Source organism: Eretmochelys imbricata, chromosome 3 (genome assembly GCF_965152235.1).
Source record: "Eretmochelys imbricata isolate rEreImb1 chromosome 3, rEreImb1.hap1, whole genome shotgun sequence".
Classification (NCBI taxonomy): domain Eukaryota; kingdom Metazoa; phylum Chordata; order Testudines; family Cheloniidae; genus Eretmochelys; species Eretmochelys imbricata.
In genome coordinates this window covers 165,056,448-165,081,830 of record NC_135574.1, presented here as the reverse complement: position 1 = coordinate 165,081,830, position 25,383 = coordinate 165,056,448, and the positions used below count along the sequence as shown (strand labels likewise).

General features: G+C 42.3%; 1 protein-coding gene across 1 annotated transcript in view; it reads left to right on the top strand.

The window, feature by feature from the left end:
- The first annotated feature begins 791 nt into the window (after window positions 1–791).
- The window catches only part of CENPF (centromere protein F), a 67,919-nt gene continuing 43,327 nt past the window's right edge, over window positions 792–25,383 (top strand). Inside the window, exons 1-7 of the mRNA XM_077813757.1 lie at window positions 792–828; window positions 4,525–4,731; window positions 7,027–7,223; window positions 13,546–13,661; window positions 14,864–14,955; window positions 16,678–16,969; window positions 19,092–19,294. Of these exons, the coding sequence (XP_077669883.1) occupies window positions 4,570–4,731; window positions 7,027–7,223; window positions 13,546–13,661; window positions 14,864–14,955; window positions 16,678–16,969; window positions 19,092–19,294 (1,062 nt within the window). The 5' untranslated portion in view covers window positions 792–828; window positions 4,525–4,569. The remainder of the gene's footprint in view (window positions 829–4,524; window positions 4,732–7,026; window positions 7,224–13,545; window positions 13,662–14,863; window positions 14,956–16,677; window positions 16,970–19,091; window positions 19,295–25,383) is intronic.

Genomic DNA, 25,383 nt, shown 5'->3' with positions numbered 1-25,383 from the left:
GCATCTTAGAGACTAACAAATGTATTAGAGCATAAGCTTTCATGAGCTACAGCTCACTTCATGCTACTCTGAAACCTTGTATTGTGGAGGTGTTTTTTCCCCCTTTAAATGGGGGTTAGAGGAAGGAAAGAACTGAGAAGGGAAAGGAAAGGAATAGGCACAGCTTTTCACCTCTCTAGCCAAGATCAGCAGCCTGGGGTTTGTAGGCACCATGACAGGCAGCTGATCTTTATGCAAGAGTCCCACTGAGGTAAATATGAGTTCGGACTGCAGGATCAACTCGTGTGGTGTGGTGTGGTGTGGAAAGGGGGTGGAGGCAGATGTGTACAGTTAGAAGCACCGCTCACTATCGTGTCACCATATCGTTTCCATGCGACCTTTTTTTTTCCTGCCCCTTCACAGCACCATAGAACCAAGCCCTGGTTTTGGTGAGGGATCTACCCATCCCATTGGACATACTGGCTGACGTGTTGCTGCTGAACCTCCCTAATAAACAGCCATTAACTCCCATGCCCGCCGCGATTGCTGCCTATTTGCGCCGACAGCCCGCCCCAGCCTGCGCTGCAGCCTCAGAGCCAATCACACCCCACCCTCCTCCCACAACAGCCAATGGAGTTTGAATCATTCCGAACGCGCCAATCGAAGAGGCTCGGCCCTGCGGCTTGAGCCCATTGGTCCAACGGGGAGGGCTGGGTTGTGAGCGGCTGCGCTAGTGGCCAATCAGCGCTATCCCGGGATGTGTGTAACTGACCGTGTGGCAGCAGCTTTTCGAACCACGGCGCTGGGGAAGGGAGCGGGGTCGGGCGTCCGGCAGCCCCGGGCGCTGCGGTGAGTGGGGGGCTGGGGGGAGCCGGGTGCTAGCGGGCGCTCAGAGATCGCTTCTCCCCCTGCCTCTGGGCTACGGTTTAGGCTTCGTCCCTGGAAAGGTTCGTGTAAAACTGGCTCCTGCTTGGAGACAAGGGCGGCCGGGGGGCGGGAGGGCTCTGCCTTGCCCCAGCTTGGTTCTGCCCTGCTGTGTATCGATCCCCCTCCCCGAGCCTCCCGCTGCAGCCCCGGCTTCAGCTGCGTGTGTAAGCGTGGCCCATAGCAGGCCGCCTGCGCTCGCCGGGAGTGTGCTGTGCTGGCCCAGCCTGGACAGGGCACTGGCCACTAGGAGCAGATTTGGGGCGGGTACTCCAGAGCAAGTGCCAGCAGGTCACTGTTTCTCAAACCCCCTTGTGTACCCTCGTCCTTGGAAAAACTGATCGTTTGTGTGCAGATCTCTTTGCTTAGCATCTTCTGACTCCTGCTGCACTGTTTTTTTTCTTGTGACTGCTGTCAACTCTTGTGAGAAAACGTCTTTCTTTGTAGCAAATGGTGAGCAATTTGGCCTGCTGGTAGGATGTTATCATTTTTCCTAGTACCACCTTGGATGACTTGTCCAAAGTCTTTACAGGTTTGTATGATTAGGGCCAAGGAGCTGTTTAGTAGATTGTTGAGGATTTCACTTTAGTTCTTCATGGAAAGCCTCCCAGAATGTCTAGATCTTCTGGGATGAGACTCAGTGGTAGAGCTCAGGACACAGCTAATCTAGGGCATGTCTTTGCTAGGGTTTTATAACACATGTAATCCCAGCTGTGAGGCTTGGCTTAAGACTTCTCTCTGTTGCTTGCTGCTTGGAGTGGCTTCTCACCTCAGGGGTATGGGTCCTGTGGGCTCAGCTGCTGGCTCTGGCCCCTGCCTCTGGCCCCAGACCCACCCTCCCCCCCAGCTGCAGCCCCAGCCTTGGCCCCCTTACTCCTATATGCGTCCCCTCTCCCCACCCCTCTTCCCCCTATTGGAGCCACAGCTCTGCTCCTGGCCCCACCTCTGGGAGAATGCAGCGGGGGGGGGGGGGAGGAGTGCAACCGTCAAAAGTTCAGGGACTGCTGTTCTAGCCTATAATTTTCAGGCCTTTCTAAAATTCCACAAAGCTGCATGGTCCTCCTCGCTGTCCGCGATCTCTGACAAGCATGGAAAGCGCACAGCTCTGCACTATTTTCATAAGCATTGCAAGCACAGGACGCGTGATCCTCCAGCATTTCTAGAGCCATAAGAAGAATCGAATCAGTCGGGAACATGACTTTCTTGGAGGACAGATTGCTGTGGGACATAGTCAGAACCAATTCAAGGTTGTAGGTAATAGCTCCTGAGGGTAACAAAGATCTAGGGAGCACAGCTGCTGCTGGCATTCTGAAGCTGTTGGCATGTTGCTAGCCTGGGTACTGCAGTGATGCCTTCCAAAGTTATCACGGACTGGCATGGGAAAGCATCCTACTATGGAGGAAGAAATAAGGCTTCCATCCCAAACCTTTGGCAGAGGATACTCTTCATTGCGCTGTCTCAGGAGGATACAAGGAACCGTCCCTGTGTATGTAAACAAACTGCTCCACCTACCCCCTCTTGCCTAATTCTACAGGGGGAATGAAAAGCAGATAATGCTACCTCTTTGTTGTACCACTTCCTCTCTGAGTGAATTAATGAAAAGTCAATAGCTGTGCCCTGTTAAATTGGATGCCATAAGTACACAATTGTAATAGGAAAAACAAACACTTACCTAAGGTTCCTTACCCTGCATTGGGCTTGCCTGTGCTCAGCTGCTGGGACTGACTGGGCTGCGGTGGAATCTCAAACAGGTCCTGGCTCATGGCATAACTGGATCCCCCGGTTGCATGGTTTTCATCCTTCACTTCCCCTCCACCTCCTTGTCCTCACTTCACACCAGGGGCCTGTGGCTTGGGCTCCTCTGAGTTATCCATGATGGTTTGTGGGGTGGCGATGGCAGATTGACTGTTGGCCTCTTTGGCCTTCTGATATGCCTGGTGCAGATTCTTTGCTTTCACATGGCACTGCTGCTAGTCCCTGTCACACCTCTTCTCCTGAATTCCCCCATGCAGCCTGCTCATAGGTGTCCACATTTCTGTGGCTGGTCCATAGCTGTGCTTACACAGCCTCTTCTTCCCAGAGGCCCAGGAGATCCAATATCTCCTGTTTACTCCAAGCTGGAGCACATGTGGCTGGCATGTTCAGCTGGGCAGTTGCACACAGGAATGGAGAAATGCTAGGGAGACAGTCAAGAAAAAGGCATTTCAAAAAGTTGCGGGACTTTAACAGGGAGATTTTTTTCATTCTGGTCTCTGATCCCTGGGCAATGGAGTTTGCAGTTGTGACTAGAGCAGTCAGTGTCAGGCGTTGTGGGACAGCTGCTGGAGGATTGTTAGTGCCGACAAAGGTAACGCAGCATCTATACTTGTTCTGCCTTGACCAAGGTACGTTGACCATGGTTCAGCGTTGCTTGGGGAGTTGGTGTTACTGTGTTGCTGTAATGGGGCGCTTACATCAGTAGGAGAGACATTTAAGTGTAAACACATGCACAACTATGTTGACAACTAGGCTTAACATCAGCCTAACTTGTTAGTGTACGCCATACCTAAGTACTTATTTTCATTTGGTAGTACAATAGCTTTTCAACAAAGAAAAATCTATATCTGCTTTCCTGGCAATTATTTGCAGTGCTTCAAACTAATAAACTTTTTCTGTCTTAATAATCTCAAAAATCTGATTACTTTATTTGCCATTACATCAAAATACAGTTCATTTTGAAGAAACAGGTAATCCTACAGCTGCATCAATACGCACAGCGGTTGAATGCATGTTTACATTTGAGTGTTTGCCTCAGGCTGGCAGAAACAGTGCTTACAAACTACTTTTGTACTCTGCTACTCAGCTATTTTGCTTTCCAAAAACTGTAAAACTTGTAAAGAGAAAAGCACAGCAGATACCTAAAATGAAGGTATAATTTTTCTCAGCAGAGAAAGCAAGGCTTTCAGAGTGAACACGTGTGTGAGTGTTTTGCATACAAGGCAACACATCAATGGAAAGATCTTTAGCAAACTGTTTTTGTGTGATCATAAAAATAACATAGTAGGAGGCATCTTTCTGAAATGCATCTCAAGTGTGGGGACCAGTAGAGGTAAAATTATCCCTATAGGAGATGGAAGTCACTTACCTTTTTCCAACTTAATTTAATAAGCTATGTCTCCACTAGTACTTTTGTCAGTAAAACTTTTGTTTTTCACCAACAAAAGTGCCAATGTGGGCTGCACTGTGTCTCCCACTGACATAGCTACTGCTACTTATTGGGAGTGTTTTAATTATGCTGATGGGAGAATTCTCTGCTGTCAGCATAGAGCAGCTATATGGGAGACCTTACAGCAGTGCTGCTGTAAGGTCTCTAGTATAGATATAGCCTAAGGAATCAGAATGTCAAATTAGAAGTTATGCTCCAGATATAAATTGCTAACCCTGGTTCAAGAGACCGGAATGTGATCCACCGTTGTAACAGTTTCATAGAGTAAAATTCTTTCGAGCCCTGTCTTAATTATTATGAAAGCGAGGAGTAATTTTAAAATACATATTCTTTACTGCATTCAACGAATAACATCAAAATTTTGAAACCTAAGCCTTTTAAAAATCAGTTTTAGTAATGTTCTCCTTGTGTTTCAGGTTCAGTGATATTCACTTTGTATTAAGGAAAAAAGCAGATATAAAATGAGCTGGGTTGTGGAAGAGTGGAAAGAAGGCCTTTCCACAAGGGCCCTTCAGAAGATTCAAGAGCTTGAAAGTCAACTAGACAAGCTTAAAAAAGAACGGCAGCAAAGACAGTTTCAGCTTGAATCACTGGAGGCAGCTTTGCAAAAGCAGAAGCAGAAGGTAATAGTTTTAATGCACCATGTAACTTTTAATGCAATTTTGTTCTGCTCGTATCCATTCAGAGTGCTGCTGCAAAGATTCTCCTGCCTGTCACTTTGACCATGTCACCTCTCTTGGCACCCCTCTGTTCTCTATTGCAGAAAACAAGCTGCTTGTCTTCACTTCCAAGCTCCTTCATGGCCTACCCCAACCAAGGCATCCTTTTTTCATTCACTATTGAAATGTCAACTCCTGCATCCAATCAGCCCATAATAAATTTTAAATTTTTCAACAAGCACCTTTATGCTTTCTCCCATGCTGACTGTCAACTTATGCTTGGGAGGAGCTCCCCATAACCATCCACGAAGTCCCTTCATCTTCTTTCAAAGCCCTCCTTGCAACTATCCTTTGCTGTGATGCCTACAAAAACTTGACAACAGTTAGGCTGTGGTCTCAGTACACAAGCTGCCTATCCTAGTGACCATTGTTTCCTTGTACTCTCCCCTTTTTCCTTGTCTTGTACTTAAATTGTAAGCTCTTTGGGATAGGGATCGTCTTATTGTTCTGTTTGTACAGCGCTTAACACAGTGGGGGTACTGGTCCATGATGAGGGCTCCTAGGTGCTATGGTAATAGCAAACCATCACTTATACAATGCGTCTAGAGTGCTGTGCAAACATTAATCTTATAAGGCACAGTGGAAAAAGTAAAATTTTTTAAAAAGACCTTTATGTAAATTGTTTTGATTATACAGGGTGCTTTGTAAAACAAATTATTTCTACAAATGGACATCTGTGAACACTCATCACTTCATATAAAATTTTTATAAACATACCAAAATTGTCATGTTGATGATTTGCGCCCAGTTTCTCATATCAGATACTCATTGGTATTTTGTGAACGATTAGCTCAACTTATTTTGTACCCAGCAACAGGCTCATTCAGAATTTACACAAACTTGTCTGTATATGTGTGGTGGTTTTAAAGTACTGGAATAAACTCTGTTATAATGGCTATTAAAAATTGCTGCTTTTATTTTCCTAGATTCCTAGGCCAGAAGGGAGCATTGTGATCATCCGTTCTGATCTTTTATATAACATAAGTCTCAGAACCTCCCAGAAATAATTCCTGGACCATATCTTCTAGAGAAACATCCAGTCTTCACTTTAAAATCTAAAAATATTATGTACAACTGTAATAATCCCCCATTTATGCATTCATCAGCATAGTTTGAACCCCAAACCTTATCATTATTAGCACAGACTATCACTTGAGCTAAAAGGACTTAACTCTTCGGTATAGAGCCTCCAATTTAATCAGGGCTTTAGTCACAAAAAAGCCATAACACCTAGGTTTATAGCTGATCAGATGAATATTTGCAAAACGTCTATGCTGCCATCAAAAAATTAACTTACCAGTAAAATGTAGACTACTCACTCAGTTTTTTGTGCTAATAATCACTCTGAGCAGTGATTCACACCTGTGTAAAGTAGTGAATAAAAATTACACTAGCCCACTATCCAGGCCTTGCTATGTATTCAGTCTTAACCAGTCACTGGCCTCTTGCTCTGGTAGTGCTTTTTTGGGACCATTCTATCAGGGATAGGAATGTATGCACCATACTTTGCAAAGGCTGGAAATATCAAATCTGTTTTCCAATGCTACATAACGCAACACAGATCATGAGAGAGAGGGATCTTGAAATTGCATTATTCTGATTACTATCTTGCATCCCTACTTCAAATCAGACATGGCTGCTCCAGCTGCTATCTTGAGGCAATGCAACTTGAGCATTGATTTCTAACTCTAGTCATTCAGGAAATACTGATTGCTAAAATTGACAGATTTGAAGGGAGAAGGGCAAGATGATGATCAGAGTCATCAGTTTAGCTCGTCTGATGATGTGCAAGGGCTGGATAGGTGTTTTTATAGCCAATAAACTCTTCCAAGAACTGGTGTGGGGCCACTGATTAGAGAAATCGTTTTAATATTAATACCTAGGTGGAAATTAACATAGACTTGTGGTGACTATATTTTGATTTTAAATGTTACACAGGGAAGCCTTTTCAAAAATGTGATATGGACATTATTAGAATAGCAAAATAGCTTTGTATGTAACTGAAATTTTCAGTGTCAGGCCTTTGAAATGTAGTGAATAAAAATATTCTCAAGTACTACTTTATAATAAAGCAGAAATTGTTTATTTTGTAAGTGGTCTCCACGCTTCACTCTGAATAAAGAGGTTTATTCTCAGGCTTGATCAAAATTTTAAAATAAGATTTTTTTTTTGTTTTTTATAATTGACTAATCAAATTAGGTTGAAAATGAAAAAAACGAAGGAGCAACACTAAAAAGAGAAAACCAGAGCTTGATGGAATTGTGTGATAATCTTGAAAAAACAAAGCAGAAAATTTCACATGATCTTCAAGTAAAAGAATCACAAGTTAATTATCAAGCGGGACAACTAACTTCAAGCAAGAAACAAATTGAAAGACTAGAACAGGAACTTAAAAGGTGAGACCATAGTGTTCTGCTTTAACTTAAGTGTGTCTGTTATCCCATTTAAATATTATTTTGCTTAGAAATGTAGATGACTATCAAATTACTGTCTTCGTCCACTTTATCTTATTTTAATTTAACTGTATTCCACGTTTAAATAGAAGTTTGAATTTGTGGCCAAAATCTTCAAACCTGGGTGCCTAAAACAGGGCTCCTAAAGTCCCACCTTTAGGCCTCTGATTATCTAATGTAATGTACACCTGGAACTCCTGCTGAGCTCAGTGGAATTCAAAGGTACTCAGCACATTTGAATATTTGGCCCTTTCTTTGTTGGGCAAAAAAAGTTTTATGTTTCAAACCTGTTAGCTTAACAGGATTGAAAAAAATACATACTTTTTTTGCCTGTCAAGATTAGGCCTTGTTAAATATGTGCCTAAACACTTGAAAGTTGTCCTGGCAAAATTCATCTTTTATAGCACAGCTTGGTGTGTGTCCACATTTAATTTTCTCTACTCCAACAAAATCTGCTTTTTCTGGCATTAATTATTTCTCTTTTTCAGAGTGACATAAGTCCCCTGCCAGTATAGTTCTTATGGATGCACATGTACCTGTACAATATAAGCAGTCCCCTACCTTCAATCCCACAATGCAACTTTCCCTTCCAGAGTGACTGTCGGTCTGGTAGTGCTCTTGAACTCCACTGTCCAGAGTGCAGCAACCTGGAAGTTGTCCTCCCCTCGCTTTTAAATGCCAATATGTTTCTTGTTCCCTGCTACACTTTCACTGAGTGTAGGTTCCTAGTTCTGTCTCATGCTGCTGTCCATTCCCAGAGGGGGGGTGTTCAGTTTCCTTGCACTGTGTGGGGAGAAGCATGGGCGGGCACATCTACAGCACTCCTGATGGAAGAAGAATATTTACAGCAATGGGGTGAAGGCTATAGCAAAATTCAGCCTTGTCAGAGAGGTTCAGTGCTACACAAAGGAAAAGGAGCTGAGGCAGTGGTACCAGAAGGTGAAGAAAAGATGAATTTTGGAGCCACCTGCATGACCTGTCTCTCATTGTGAGCAGGGCACTATATTCTGGAGGGGCCCTGCCTCCTCCCCGTAACCCTGTGGACACTCCTGGTGAGGAGTGTCCTGGTGAGGAGAAGGTAATCCCTCCCTGTAGTAATGGATGAGCAAGAGGTATCTGGCCCTGACCAGGAAGGTGGGGACAAGGAGGGATACAGCAAGGCAGGTGACAGCCAGGAGCTGTTTCATACCTAGCCATGACATGCATCAATGTTTCCTCCTTGGGTGAAGGCAGAGTGTGATAGGTGAAAGTGGTTAATATCCCATTAAATAAACTATTGTTTGCTGATATGCCTTAACTTTTGGCAAATGCATACTTGTGTGCAGACAGTAAGGTGCTATTTCCCCTATATCCTCCGCATACCTCCCCATTATGGCTGCAAACAGTCAGCCATTACTCCACATTCCCCACTTTGTCAGTCATCCGTAACAGACCACTCTGGTGTGGGTTTTTCCATTCTCAACGTTCCCAAAGTGATCTGCCCCTTACCTAGTTTCTATCAGGAGCTGTACCCAAATCTAGATCTAGTGCCCATATTATAATCAAATCTTCCTCTCAAAAAGACAGACCAGCATACAGTGTACTGAAAACGTCTCTTTTAAAACAAGACTTTTACTGCAAAGGTTCTAACTGCATCAATAGTAACAGGAGGCAGAATTGTTTGTAGCAAAGTCAATGAGACACAATTGACAATAACTAGCTTCATTAAGTTGATATCCTAGGATTACAATTACATACAGAATCTATGTGTATACGTTCTCTAATAACAAATCTGCACTTTAAGGCATTACATGTAGCTTGACAAAGCACTATAAACCATGAATTGAAACATAGTGCACTCTAGGCTTAGAAATTCAAGACTACGCGACCTACACTTCCTTTCAGTTGAGATAGCACTGCAATGTTACTGATCTGATGGCAGTATATACAGTGTGGAAAGTCATCCTGAACTGCAAGTGCATACATACCACGTGGATCGGATACAGCGGGCACAAAGCGGAGACACGTTCAATTTTAAACATTTCAAGGAACAGTATGGCCAGAGAAAGGAAGCAAGTTGGCACGCTATCAGTTTGTGTCTTGCGGTGCTTTGAGGTACAGACAGAGCAGCCTGTTAATTTTTACACACAAAGCTTTCTGGGCACAATTCCCTGAACTTTTTTTTTCAGGGAGTAGTATGTAAGGCTTACCCAAACATTATGTTGAAGATACGCTTTGACCAGCCCACCATGGTATGACACATCCCCATGCCACTTTGCCAGGACCTCTGAGGGGGATTATTGCAGAAAACAGCATGGCTGCATGCTTCTATGGGCATACTAAGGCCTCTTAAACAGCTCCTTCTTTGCCACTTTAGGATCATTTCAGGAAGTCATGCCACTTGCTAAGTGCAGTTGTCTTTATTAAATGCTATCCTTTTCATATATCAGAATGAACCCTATCCCCTCCCCAAGGCATTGGGTTAAGAAACTTGCTCTACTCTCCATGTAAGGTCTAGCACTCATTTTGCCTTAATAATTTAGAGGCAATCCACATAGTTATCATGTACAAGGTAGGAAAATCTGAGTAGCTGCAACAATTATGTCATGGAAGGCCACCTCCCTTCCTCTCCACCTAACAGTTCTCTCTTTATCAGTAACATTGATAGGGAAAATCTTGAGGAGAATCCCACTAACACCTGTGCAGATGTCTGGTCACTGTCAGAGCCAAAAGGAAGTGCACAGAGAAGGATGTGCTCTGTGAGGTTATGCAGGTGTAAAAGTGAAATGCAAGAGCAATAAGGCAGGGGTGTGAACAGCTGCTGAAGGAGTAGAGGGAGTATAAAGATGCAAAAAGAAATGCTGCTGCTGATCCAGCTGCTCAAATACATTGTTGATCAGGGAGCATTAAGGATCTCACTGAATTAGTTCACCCACTCCAAAGCATGGATAAATATGGGGTGTTGGGGGATCATAGACACCTCATCCCCTTGTGTCAGTTCCCTCTGTATTCTACTCCCATGGACAACATGTTAGGGAACAAAGAACTTTGATTACACATACAGTCATCTGTGATGCACTGACATCTAGTCTGCATGTTGTACTTGTACCTAGTCAAGGTATATAGCTAGTAAAGTTATTTATAAGTAATCTTTTTTTTTTTAATGTCTAGCATGCCGTGGTGTTAATAAAATACATACTTGAAAGTTGGTGCAACTTTATTGTGACTCTTTAGTATTGCAGTGCTAGAAAGTAATACAACCAGAAAGGCTTCCATACCTCTCAAAAAAGTCAATACATGTATATTACAGAAGTGCTAGCCTTTATTTAGTCTAGAAATACACTACCTGTACTATACTGATGACCACAGAAACACTGTCAATCTTCCATACTTCAATAACAAATTCCTTAAAAGTCATGTGTATCTCAAAAAACCCACACATGTTCTATTAATAGCCTAACCCCGTTTCTTTTAAACTATTACCTACTGTCGAAGTAAGTTTTTAAAGCTTCCCTTACCTGAACTGCGTTAGCAATGCATCTCTTAGGTAGCCTATTTTAGATCCAGCCTGTCCACCTGACTCATCCACCCTGGCAATAGGGTCTTATCAGATAGTGCTGAATGCTGTGCATTGCATTAGAACGGAGAATGTTTTACTTGTTGATATGGAGCTTTGGCATGAGACCCTTCCAACTCTGTCCACTTTACATTCCTTCTTCAGCTGCACAGGTGAGAGTCAAATCTTTCTTTGCTTCTGTCCAGCTTGCTAGTATATGGTTTCTTGAGCCAGAGAATTAAGGGTAGATAGCTTCCATAAACTATGATTGGCACAGAAACGTCATTAATTCCAGTTGGATGGAGTGGGGAGTCTGCTTTCAATACGTCAAAAAGCACAGTGTTTCTAAAAACGGTGGGTGTCCTGAATTTTTCTGAACCAGCTAGTGTTTGTTAGCAACTTTTCCCTTGTGATTTACCAAGGCCTGCATACATTTTGAAATTACTTTTTTTTTTTTTTTTTAAATGCTCAGAAGCTGGGCAGGGGGAACACAGAATGGGGATATATTCCCCACCTGTAACCCTTCCATATTTAGGGAAACCCAGCTTATTGAATCCATTTATTCATTTTTTTTTTTTTTTTTGCACAATTGCCTAGCCTAACTACCCTGTACAGCAGGGTATGCTTTATTGTCTTGCATACCTCAATGATGAGTGTCCTTACCATTGATCTTTTTTTGTAACACCAAATTGATTACCCCACTAATTGATAGCAAACTGGTGTTGTAAGATACCATAGGGCAATCACCATTTGTTTCCCCACTGTAAGGGCAGCTTTCACCTTGCTGTTTCTGTGTTTGAGGGATTGGGGTGAGCTGAGCATGCAACTCTAGGAATGAACTTCTGCATCTAAAAGTTCTAGAACCACCGATTGTCCCAGCTTTGTGACAATTTGGGCCCACCACTCATTAGACAGGCTCAAAACTGCCACTCCACCAAATGTGGTTGTTCCATGAATACCCTCTGCATTTATTTTCCAGTTATCCTCAGCTGAGTCTTTGAATGCCGAGTCTTTGGGAATATAGCACTGGAATGCCTATTCAGAGTGCAATGTGTTTTTGCCAGTATAATTCAATGCTATTTAGACATATCATGCCAGCAGAAGTGGCAGAGTGTAAAATGCACTTTGCCAAAATAGTTTTGGTAGTGTCACTATGACAACAGAATTTTTACCACTGCAGCTTTCTAGTGCAACTTTTTAGAGAGACAGGCTTGAAAATGTTGACCTAATGCTCTAACTTTATCACTCTCATTAATATAATATAAAGAGTTTGGAGGTTATATGACCTTTAAGGGGATTGTTGTACATATAGCAGTAGCTTCATAAAATGGAATCTTAATAAAACAATTTAATTATGAACATTTGGGGAATCTGTCTATGTACAGTTTATGAATTGTTTGATATTGGGGACCCTGTGTCAGACTGCAAACTCCGTTTTGAATGTGGATCTTTTAGCCTCTGTCTTTTTACCTCCATCTTGGACTAAAATTCCAAGTGGTGGGGGCACAAAGCAAACAATGACAGACTGTTAAACTCTGATGATCATTTAACTGGAGCATTTAGCATTTAACTAAAGCCCTGGGACAAAGCAAGGGCTACCATCCAGGCCAAACTAGTTTTTTCAAAATCTGAATTCTAGGCATGATGGTAACTAAGCAACAGAATCTGTGGGAAGGTACTTTAATTAGCTGATGAGGCTGATTGGGAGTCACCTGAGAAAGTGGGGGGAGATAATAAGAGGGTCTAACCCTAGGAGGGGGGCAAGGAGAGAAAAGACTACAGATACTCCATGATTCAGAGGAGAAACCATGTGCAGGAGGGCAGAGAGAGAGGAAGAATCCTGAACTAGAGGACTCTGAGCTAGGTCCAAAGAATGCTCTAAGAGTGGTGAGGAAATTGAGGCAGGGAATTGTGTATAGGGTTTTATTTTTTTTTTTGGCCAGATCTGAATACTTATTGTGCTTGCTAACAGAGTGGTTTTTGGGAATGCTTGTAAAGTCTGTGTGTCTGTATTCAGCTACCACATGTCACTGAAGAGGTGAACTGTGTACCCAGAGTGCCCACAACGTTGGAGCTCTGGGGAAACCGGTGTGTTTGTCGGCGGGGTCAGTGCTGGCCTGGATGCCTAAGACAGCTAGGTTGTGTGGTCCCATTTCTGTGAAGTGGAACTAAGAGCCTGTGCCCTGGAAGTGTACCAGAGAAGCCAAAGGAAAAGGCAGTGCTGCAGCCTATTCAGGCCAAGGGAAGCTTAAGAGCACAAATCTAGCATATTGGGATCCAAACACAGCAGTCTTGTGAATGTCCAGCAGAGGGAGCTTTATCAGAACTGACTGATATTAATACTGTATAATCATTGTAATTCCTTTTCATCCATGTGTCCTTTTTGTGAATAATTCTTTTTGTTTCGAGTCTTCTGAAATCTTAAATCTTGAGTGTGTATCTAAAATATAAACAAATTGTCTCTTTCGTATAAGAATAAATTTAAAACAACCAAATATCACTAGAAGTGAAAGTACAGATTCCAATATTTATTTGAAGGTGTCGTATTGTAATCTAGAATTGATATATAAATCATATTTTTAGTGATATATCTTTATTGTGCCCAATTTTATATTCCTTGAGTAACCAAAATTGCCATTCAATGTGCATTTTGGGCTCTTAAAAATGTATGATTGGGCCCTATTTGTTTCTGTAACTAATTCCCTGAACTTCTAATTTTCTTTTAAACAGGTACAAATCTGAACTTGAGAGAAGTCAGCAAACATTGATTACAGGAGACTTATCATTCAGTAGTACACCACAGAAGAATTTTGCTGCTCCTTTAACACCAAATCAAAATCACAATGGTAATTCTCCCCCCGCCCCCCCATGTCTAGTAGGCAATTGAATAAAATGTAAATTCCTTTGAAAATACATGTCACTCCAGAAGCATAAAAGAAAACAGAAGGTGAATGAAGAAAACAGTTGACCATGTGTTTGGCTTATAATCTGTTAATGTCTATAAATTTCCAATATTTGAAAATTAGTTCTCATGAGTGAATATGTAAGAATTTAAGTGAGCATGCTTTGAGAGTCCAAGAATATGCTCTGTCTTGATTCAGGGGAGGGCACAAATGCAGATACTAATATAGACATAACATATGTACATCCTAATTATGTTCTATAACAAAATATTCAGGTGAAGGTTCATTAAAAATAATTGAAATTCAGTTTCGCTGGCTGGTGAATTGGGGTCTTGAGGGATTTAGTAGTAAATGCTCAGATTTCAAAATGTTTGCCAGTGACAATGTACATCACACAATTTGTTTGTGTTTAGGGTTGTGAAATTCAGAATCTACAATACAAAACAAACACATTTCATGGACACTAAAACAAGGTACTGCCAAAAACTTGCATTTGGCTACCTGACTAACTGGAAGTGGAGATCAGTCCTTGTTCTCATTTGAAAGATGAGATTTCAGATGCTTTCGGAAGATGCAAAGCATTCTGGCTATGGTGTTGCTTGAGAAAGTGGCTGCTACAGTTATGTAGGAATTAAAGTGGAAAGAAGCAAGATAGGAATCTGAGTGATGTGACTTTAAGCTGAGATTTTCAAATATGTGGTGATTCCCATTAGCAAGAAATTAGGTGTCCAAGTCCCACTGGTTTTTCTTTTTAAGCTTCTTTGAATATCTGAATCTCAATGCCTGATATTTCAGTCATGCTACAAATGAATGTTAATTCCAGGGGAGCGATGGGGAAAAAATTCTTCATTCAGGTGATATTACAATATACACTTATAGCCCTGGTATTCGTCCCTCAGTCTAATGGTTGCATTTTCATTGTGGCACTGAGTTCCAGATCTCAGTTTTCAGTCCCTGAAATACTCAGTTTTACTGGTTTTAGAAGAACTCCCCTTGAGTTGTTGTCTTTTATATATCACTAGAGGTTAATGAGGGCTGTTGCTTTTATCACCCTTGCTTAATATTAGGCATAAGAAATGGTATAAGAAAGATATTATGTATGAAATGAGCCAGATTAACAACAAATATTCATTGTCAATTTGTAGATTCCAAGTTTGAAGAACTCCAAGAAAAATACAATAAAGAAGTTGAAGAAAGAAAAAGGCTGGAGGCAGAACTGAGAAATATCCAGATTAAAGTAAGTACCATTTGAAATGGGGTATAGAGTATCTCAGAATTATAATCTCATTTATTGTGTGAAATGGAGAAAGGTGCAGTTCTTCAAAATTAGCCATATGATTTTTCAGGGAAACTGGTAAAATTAAATTTGCTCACTGTTCATGCCACTGAGATTAAAGTGTAGATTTAAGAAGAGTAAGCAGTGGGTATGGTTAATTTCCTGACCGCATTTTCAAAAAGTTAGTATGAATCAGAATACACAAAAAGGATTTTTTAAATATATTGTTTTCATCTAAATAATCACACATGACTGAGAATTTCTCATTACCCACAGTTATAAAGAGGGATAGAATTTATGAGGAATGTATATGTTTTTGCATTCAAAATCTGAAAATGACCTCTTCTGTTTCAAAAACAGAACAAACAAAAAACCTAACCTACTCAAGTTGGGCACAGTTGTTTTACCACCTTAAGAATATTTATACTACTTCAACATGCTTTAATCCTTTTTTAGGAAATGTGTACTGAAAAGCTACAAACAAAATTAATACAATACTTGTACAATCACTTTCTAGTAAATTTAAAAGTTTATTTACACAATAAACTCAGTGTAAATATCCAGGAGTATTCCCATTAAAGTTTTTCAGTTGGTGCTTCCTTTGTTGAAGTTTTAAAGACTGATAGTGCTGCCACGGAAATCAGGGATTACATTCTTGTTAATTTTGGGGGACCAATATTGGGGCCCCTAGTGCTTTAGTCACAAACTCCATTCAAACGTTAGACATATTGAAAAACCAAGTTCAGTAAGTACCAATAGCAGCTTTCTTGTATTTTTAGAACATAATGGCCCTAATGGATCAGACCAATGATCCATCTAGCCCATTATCCTGGCTTCTGGATGATGTCAGATGGTTCAGAGGGAATGAACAGAACAGGGCAATTTACTGAGTGATCCATCCCCTGTCATCCAGTCCTGGCTTCTGGCTGTCAGAGGTTTAGGGACACAGAGATTGTCTAGTGAAAGAAATATCTGATATTAGAGCCTAAACATGTTTTTTGAGTCCAGGTATTTTGTAAAAGTAAGTGCAAATAATCTCTCTCTTGTGTATGGAACGATTTACATGTAGAATTCTTGCTAATGGGATCACCACACATTTGGAGATGAATAGAGCCCATAGTCTAAAATTGTATCTATATTTTTCCACAGAACACAAATGAGTATCAGATATAATTTACAGTAAGTCTAGAACAAAGTACATAAATGAATGTTATGCATGTCAACAGCTAGCTTTACAAAACTGATCTGATTGTGAGGAATGTGGAGGGAAGTAACTCAGCGTTAATTGATAGGACACCTCTCTTAAAAAAACAAAACAAAAAACCTGATATGCTCAATATAAGGAACCACAAGTCAAACTTCTTGTCATTGAGATGCTGGCCAGCTTAGATGTATTTGAACTGCAGATAGTACTATCCCAACCCTGTTCAGCTGCCTGTGATGTTAATTGGCAAAGTATTCCGGTCAGTTGACTGTTGGGGGTATAAAAGCAGACTGGTGTGATTTGTATAGTACTTTGTGCTAATGGATGATCTGTGTTGCTGACTCTGTTATCAAAAATTGTAACTGACAGCGTGACCTAGTGCCCTATCTTATTTCCACCATACAGTAGTGAATGAATTCTTTTATAAATTGTCAGCTGTGTAAAGGTAGATATGCTTTCCCCCCCTCTTTTTTAAATAGAAAATAAATCATTCTCATCCTCAAAGTACTAAGAGTCACAGAGAGATTGCTCGGCATCAGGCTTCTTCATCAGTATTCTTGTGGCAACAAGAGAAGACACCAAGCTGTCCTTCATCCAGCAGTCAAGAAACCCCTTTAAAGAGAGGTTTTACTTCATCCCATTTTCCATGGGAACAAGAGGCAACTCCTAGCCACTGTGGCTTAAGATCAAAGAAGACAGATTTCAGCAACAGTTTCTCTGACAATTGTGATAATTCTTCTGTCATCAAGCAGTTAAAAACACAGAACCAAGGTATCTTGCAAGTATAGTTATGACTTGAAATCTATTTTATAAATAAGAACATCATTTTTTAAAGATAATTAAAACCCTCTGTGTTTAAGGACTTCATTGAAGGCTGTTTTATATATAAAATGTGGGTAAAATACCTTCTCAACTTGTAAGACTTTTTGAGATCTCTGGGTAAAAAACACTATATACGTGTTTATTAATTATTTTATTGATTTATAAAGTTTTTCCAGTAAGAAAAAATTAACTGAGGTAATAAAATGACTTGTTTTATTGTGTTTTGAATTTAATTCTTTGGAAGATTCTGTAGAGTAATCTGCTCTATCAAGAAGTCATTTTTCATGGAGATCCTTGCCTGGTTAAACTAAAACCATAGTAGAATGAGCATTTGGAGCTTCTTCAACTAAGAAGTGTCATGTCGTCCCCCTCCCGTCCCCCCCGACTATGGCTACACTAGAGAGTTTAGAGCTGCATTGGTGCAACTGTTCCGCTTTAAGCTCTTTAGTGTAGCCACTTTAAGCTGATGGGATAGAGGTCTCCCGTCAGCTTAATTACTCCACGCCCCGCAAGCAATGGTAGCTATGGCGGCAGGAGACGCGCTTCCGCCAACATCGTGCTGTCCACGCTGACGCTTAAGTCTGTCTAAGTTACGTCGCTCAGGTGGGTGGCTAATTCACACCGCTGAACAACATACTTATGTCGACTTAAGCTGTAGTGTAGCCATAGCCTCAGTTCAGCTGTGCAGGATATCCACTCGGAAGTCTTTGTAGACATTTAATAAACACTATAGGATTAACCTTGTCTTCAGCAGATAAGGTGACAGGTGACTTAGGGCCATTTCATAACTTGTGCTCTGTTATTCTGTCTTTGGTCTTCAGCTTTCTGTCGGTTAATTTTGTTACATTGTTGGAAGTGTTTAGGACAGTCTGGATCCTCCATTTTCTCAGTGAATGGATGCGCCTCCTTTCTTAGACTTCTTCTTTAATCCAATTAAGCCAAAATTGTTGGCAAGTGGTCTTCAGAAAAGATAATTTTTTAAATGGTAATGCTGTTCTGCAGGGTAGTTGTATCAATTCAAACACTCACCCTTTGCTTACTGTTAGTTCAATTGGGTAGAGTTTTCATTCAATGTTTAGCTTATATGCATGGTCACATCGTAAAGTTCATTGCAAACCTAAACTGAAGTTTCAGCTTTGGAAGACTGAAGGGTTTTTTGGGGGCTGGGGCAGGGAGAAGGGTCAGAGACTGAAAAAAGGAAAATTCTCAACTGCTATTGGCTGCCATCTGTTTGTTTGCAGCTAGAGTACCAGTGGAATAGGTCCTCATGAAAGAATGATCAGATAATTTATTTCACATGCTAATAATCTGTAATTGCTGACTACTGTTCTTCATGTATAAAATTCCATTGAAGTGTGTGGAAAAGAAACTGTATAGATTCTGAGCCTCCCCAAACACACACACGTGTATCATGACAAAAGCAGTTTTGATTTGTAATACGCAATGTTTTAGTGATGTGAAAAAAAGACCATAGATTGTATTTACTAAAGGACCCTTCCAAAAAGAGAGACATGCATTGAATAAGCTAAACGAACACTGTTTGGTTAAATTTGGCCCAAAACATAGGTTTGTAATAGCTTTTCTTAAGAAGCAGCTTTTTCAAAACTTAAGACCAAGCAGAAATGTTTCAATAACTTTTTAGAAAATTCCAGTGGAGGTAGTTCTTAAAAACAAAGAACCTCTGCAAAATTGGTGGCCTAAACACTGCAACATTGTGCCAATGCATAAAAATTGGAAAATGAAGCTAGTAAAAAACAAAGTGAAACTGATCTATAGTCACTATCCAAGCTCAAAAAATAAACATAAATTGAGCCAACTAGACTTTTAAAGGCCTTTCAATTTTCCTAATTTGATAATAGATTTTTAAAATTTTTATATTGCTACATATTTAATCTGATAAGCAGTTTTTAAATAGTTTTTATTTTTTATTTGCATTTGATAGGTGCCTGAAGTCTTATCAAGTGCATAGAATATGTCTAATTAGAATGTGTAGGCTGCTTTAAAGTACTAATACAGTAAATAACTTTTTAAGTAGAAGGCATCATATTAATCCTTTTTCTTTTAAATTAAGAATTAAGCTCCAGAGTTCAAGAACTAGAGCATCAGCTACAAGATCAAGAAAAAGAAAAGAAATTCCATATGAACAAACTTCAAGAAACTCAACTCCAGCTGGAGAAAACAAAACTGGAATTCATGGACAAAGATTCTATTTTGCACAAAATTAGAGATGAATTGAATAGAATGACAGCACAACGTGATCAAGCTACTGCCCAGGTACCATGTTGCACCAGGCCTCTTCTGGCTGCTTTTATAATTATTGTTAGCAGTAGTGTGTGCAAACATTCAGTCATATTTACAAGATTCAAGATATTGAATAATGTTTCTTAGAACATCCTGAGGATAATGAATTGAAAGTACGTATTATGTTGGACAAACTAAAGTTCTTAATTAGCTTGCCATTTTCTGCAAGGTTCCAAGCACTTCTTAGCAGGTACTTAGCATCTTGCAGCCTCATGCCTTTGGGCATGATTCACTAGAGATCTGGAACATCATCTCTGGTAAGTAGGGCCCTACCAAATTCACGGCCATGAAAAGCACATCACAGACCGTGAAATCTGGTCTGTATAGAACAGGGTAAAAGTACACAAAAGATTTCACAGGGGAGACCAGCATTTCTGCAAATCTAGAGAAGCCCTGCTCCAGATTTACTTAATGGGTGAAGCAATGAGACTAGCTTCAGGACCTGGGTCATATAACCGTCCTGTAAATGCCTTCTCTGCTCCTTAGAGTGCTAGTACTGGGTCCTTAACTTCCTGGGCCTCATCAGCAACATCCTGTTTCAAAATCTGGCATGTTGGACAAGAAGCTTTCTGTGAAAAAGGTACAGAGATGGAAGAGTACAGAGATGATCCCAGACTAAGATCTCCTCAAAGAGAAGGGTGGAGAAATCCAAGCTTTTATGCAGATCCAACTTATGCTATCATAAGTGTGTTTAGGACAAAGTGTGTTTAGGACACATCCTGTGTTCCTACTGACAGTTGTCACAGACTTACATCTGAACTAGCAGATTCATCTGCCTATATTTTTCTTTGAACCACCTGCTTCTAAGGCTCATGCTATGCTCCATATGTTGAATGCTAGACATGCTTTGGCATGTTGTTTGCATGTTGTTTCTGCCCCTCCATAAACACTTAGCCCTGGTCTACACTACGAGCTTAGGTCGAATTTAGCAGAGTTAGATCAATTTAACCCTGCACCCATCCACACAATGAAGCCATTTTCGTCAACTTAATGGGCTCTTAAAATCGATTTCTGTACTCCTCCCCAACGAGGGGATTAGTGCTGAAATCGACATCGCCGGGTCGAATTTGGGTTAGTGTGGACCCAATTTGATGGTATTGGCCTCTGGGAGCTATCCCAGAGTGCTTCATTGTGACCGCTCTAGACAGCACTCTCAACTCGGATGCACTGGCCAGGTAGACAGGAAAAGGCCCGCGAACTTTTGAATTTCATTTCCTATTTGGCCAGCGTGGCAAGCGGATCAGCACAGGTGACCGTGCAGATCTCATCAGCAGAGGTGACCATGGAGTCCCAGAATCGCAAAAGAGCTCCAGCATGGACTGAACGGGAGATATTGGATCTGATCGCTGTATGGGGAGATGAATCCGTGCTATCAGAACTATGTTCAAAAAGATGAAATGGCAAAATATTTGAAAAAATCTCCAAGGGCATGAAGGACAGAGGCTATAACAGGGACCCGCAGCAGTGCCGTGTGAAACTTAAGGAGCTCAGGCAAGCCTACCAAAAAAAACAAAGAGGCAAACGCCCACTTGGGGTTAGAGCCCCAGACATGCCGCTTCTATGATGAGCTGCATGCAATTCTAGGGGGTGCTACTACTACCCCACACCTGTACGTGGACTCCTGCAAGGGAGTCTCATGCAACAGGGATGAGGATTTTGGGGACAAGGAAGATGAGGAGGAGGGGGAGGCTTAAGATAGTGCACACCAGGCAAGGGGAGAAATGGTTCTCCCCGACAGCCAGGAACTGTTTATCACCCTGGAGACAGTACCCTCCCAACCCGGGCTCCCGGACATTGAAGGCGGACAAAGCACCTCTGGTGAGTGTACCTTTGTAAATATAATACACAATTTAAAAGCAAGCATGTTTAATGATTAATTTTACCTGAAGACTTGGTATGCATTCGCGGCCAGTACAGCTATTGGAAAAGTCTGTTAATGTGTCTGGGGGTGGAGCAGAAATCCTCCAGGGACATCTCAATGAAGCTCTCCTGGAGGTACTCCCAAAGCCTTTGCAAAAGGTTTCTGGGGAGAGCAGCCTTATTGCGTCCTCCATGGTACAACACTTTACCATGGCAGGCCAGTAGCATGTAGTCTGGAATCATTGCATAAGAAAGTATGGCAGCGTGTGGTCCCGGTGTTGGCAGGCATTCAAGCAGCATCCGTTCTTTATCTCTGTGTTATCCTCAGGAGAGTGAAATCATTCATGATCACCTGGTTGAAATAGGGGAATTTTATTAAGGGGACATTCAGAGGTGGCTGTTCCTGCTGGGCTGTTTGCCTGTGGCTGAAAAGAAATCATCCCCGCTGTTAGCCACACGGTGTGGGGAGGGGTGAAGTGATCATCCCAGAGAATTGGGTGTGTGTGGGGGGTGTTCGTTGGGTTTGTGCTGCACATTAACCCGAAAACATCAGCCCCTCCTTTTAAATGGCCAATGTGTCTTTTTCAGTTTTACTCTCCCTTTTTTTTCCTCCTGTAGCTGCAAATGTTTCAACACTGCCACTAGCATCTCTGTCCCAGAGGCTAGCGCAGATAAGAAGGCGAAAAAACCTCACTAGCGATTAAATGTTTTCTGCGCTTGTGCCGTCCACCCAAACTAGAAAGAGCCCAGCAGAATGCATAGAGGCAGACAATGGCAGAGTCCAGGAAAGCACAAAATGAATGCGAGGACAGGAGGGACGCACGAGAGGATAGGTGGCGGGAGCAACAGGAGAGGTGGCAGGATCAAGAGGAAAGGTGGTGGCAGCATGATGAGAGGAGGCAGGATGCGATACTGAGGCTACTGGAGGATCAAACTGATATGCTCCGGCATATGGTTGAGGTGCAGGAAAAGCACAGACCGCCACTGGAGTCCCTGTGTAACCAACTGCCCTCCTCCCCAAGTTCCATAGCCTCCTCACCCAGATGCCCAAGAACACACGGGGAGGGGCCTCCAGGCACCCAACCACTCCATCCCAGAGGACTGGCATTTAATAAGTTTTGAAGTGCAGTGTGGCCTTGTCCTTCCCTCCTCCCCCACCCCTCGTGGGCTACCTTGGCAATTATCCCCCTATTTGTGTGACAAATTAATAAAGAATGCATTAATTTGAAACAATGACCACTTTATTGCCTCTGCAAGTGGTGACTGAAGCGGGGAGGGGAGGACAGTTGGCTACAGGGAAGTAGAGTGAACCAAGGGGGCGGGTTTTCATCAAGGAGAAACAAACAGAAACAAAGTGGTTTTCAAAACTTCTCTGATGCGCAGCGCACCCTGTTGCGCTCTTCTAATCTCCCTGGTGTCTGGCTGTGTGTAATCAGCAGCCAGGCAATTTGCCTCAACTTCCCACTCCGCCATAAACGTCTCCCCCTGACTCTCACAGATATTGTGGAGTGCACAGCAAGCAGTAATAACAGTGGAATATTGGTTTCTCAGAGGTCTAACCGAGTCAGTAAACTGCACCAGCGCGCTTTTAAACGTCCAAATGCACATTCTACCACCATTCTGCACTTGCTCAGCCTGTAGTTGAACAGCTCCTGACTACTGTCCAGGGTGCCTGTGTATGGCTTCATGAGCCATGGCATTAAGGGGTAAGCTGGGTCCCCATGGATAACTATAGGCATTTCAACATCCGCAACGGTTATTTTCTGATCTGGAAAGTAAGTCCCTTGCTGCAGCTGTTCATATAGACCAGAGTCCCTGAAGATGCGACCGTCTTGTACCTTTCCCAGCCATCCCACATTGATGTTGGTGAAACATCCCTTGTGATCCACCAGTGCTTGCAGCACCATTGAAAAGTACCCCTTTCGGTTTATGTACTGGCTGCCTTGGTGCTCCGGTGCCAAGATAGGGATATGGGTTTCATCTATGGCCCCACCACAGTTAGGGAATCCCATTGCAGCAAAGCCATCCACTATGACCTGCACATTTCCTAGAGTCACTACCCTTGATAGAAGCAACTCAATGATTGCGTTGGCTACTTGGATCACAGCAGCCCCCACAGTAGATTTGCCCACTCCAATTTGATTCCTGACTGACCAGTAGCTGTCTGGCTTTGCAAGCTTCCAGAGGGCTAGCGCCACTCGCTTGTGAACTGTGAGGGCTGCTCTCATCTTGGTATTCTTGCACTTCAGGGCAGGGGAAAGCAAGTCACAAAGTTCCATGAAAGTGCCCTTACACATGCAAAAGTTGCGCAGCCACTGGGAATCATCCCAGACCCGCAACATTATGCGGTCCCACCAGTCTGTGCTTGTTTCCCAGTCCCAGAATTGATGTTCCACAGCATGAGCCTGCCCCATTGCCACCAGGATGGCCAAATTGCCAGGGCCCCTACTTTAAGAGAAGTCTGTGTCCATGTCCTCACAACTCGTCACCGCGCTGCCATCGCCTCCTCACCTGCTTTAGCAGGTTCTGGTTCTGCATATACTGCATGATAATGCATGAGGTGTTTACAATGCTCATAACTGTTGCAGTGATCTGAGCGGGCTCCATGCTTCTTGTGGTATGGCGTGAGCAGGAGAGCAGAGTTGCACAGGAAGCGGTGGTTGGATGACCAGTTTTGCAAACCTACTGTACCGTCTGCTGCCAGGACAACAGCTGAGTGGGCTGCATGCTCGCCGTGGTATGGTGACACAAGAGCAGCCAAGCAGAGTTGCAGCAGAAGTGGCAGATGACAACAGTCATACAGAGGACCTGTGAGACCACCAGGAGAGCAGAGTGGTAGCGGAAGCGGTCGTTCGATGACGATGGTTTCCAGACCTAGTGCACCGTCTGCTGCCGGGACAGAGCAGCCGAGCAGAGTTGCAGCGGAAGCGGCCCTGCGAGACCACCAGGAGAGCAGAGTGGCAGTGGAAGTGGTGGTTCCATGACGACGGTTTGCAGACCTACTGCACCATCTGCTGAAAGCAGTATGGTGCCCGCATGGAAAAAAGGCACAAAACTATTGTCTGCCATTGCTTTCACGGAGGGAGGGGCGACTGACAACATGTACCCAAAACCACCCGCGACAATGTTTTTGCCCCATCAGGCATTGGGAGCTTAACCCAGAATTCCAATGGGTGGCGGAGACTGCAGGAACTGTGGGATAGCTACCTACAGTGCAATGCTCTGAAAGTCAATGGTAGCCTCGGTACTGTGGACACACTCCGCCGACTTAATGCACTTAGTGGGGACACGCACAATCGACGGTATAAAATTGCTTCCTAAATATCAACTTCCATAAATTCGACCTAATTTCGTAGTGTAGACATACCCTTAGATTAAAGAAGTTATGTTGCCTTGGGGAAAGGAACCACCACATGTGTCTTCTGTAGGTGTGATGGTTGTCACCTACCCTTTCCTGTCAGGGTTTTTATGAATGCATGCAGATTCTGCTGCCTACCTAAGAATGTTAGAAATTCTGCTGCTTCCTACATCCCATATACAGGATGCTGAAGATTATACGATCACATGAATGGGGGTTAAGAATTTGCCTCTGGAGAGATACAGCAATGGTGGTTGTTTGCTACCTCTGTGAGGACCCCATTGAGAGATGGTCTTGGCTGGGAGTAGGTTGAGGCCTGAGACATTGAGCCAATCCAGTGTTATTACCATGTTTGTATACAGATGTTCAAGTAATTTAACAATGAGAACTTTTGACCTGTGACTAGGCCCTCTCCACTTCACTGACAGCAAACTGGAGAGGAAAGATTGATTGGTTGCTAGTTCTGATGTCACAATAATGCTACTTATGAATCACCTGAGTTACTGGCATAGTTCTGTCACCATAACCTCTAGATGTGACTGTTAAGAGCTTTTCTTATTACAATCCAGCTTCTTTAAATGAGTTTTAAATCTGATTTAATTACAAATTTATAGTATTAAATTTGGAACATATGAAGAGCCTGTGGTGGTCTATCACTGAGATAATCAAAGCCGAGAATAAGGTGAGAGAACAAGTGGTGAATTTTATTAATATTGTGATCTTAAAAAAATTAGTTTTCTCTGGCAAAGTAAGAAACTATTTTATGCAGAAAATTAATAGGTCATTTAAAGTGTAACTGCTAAACTTGGAAAATAGATTAATTTATTATACTGTGAAACAAGGA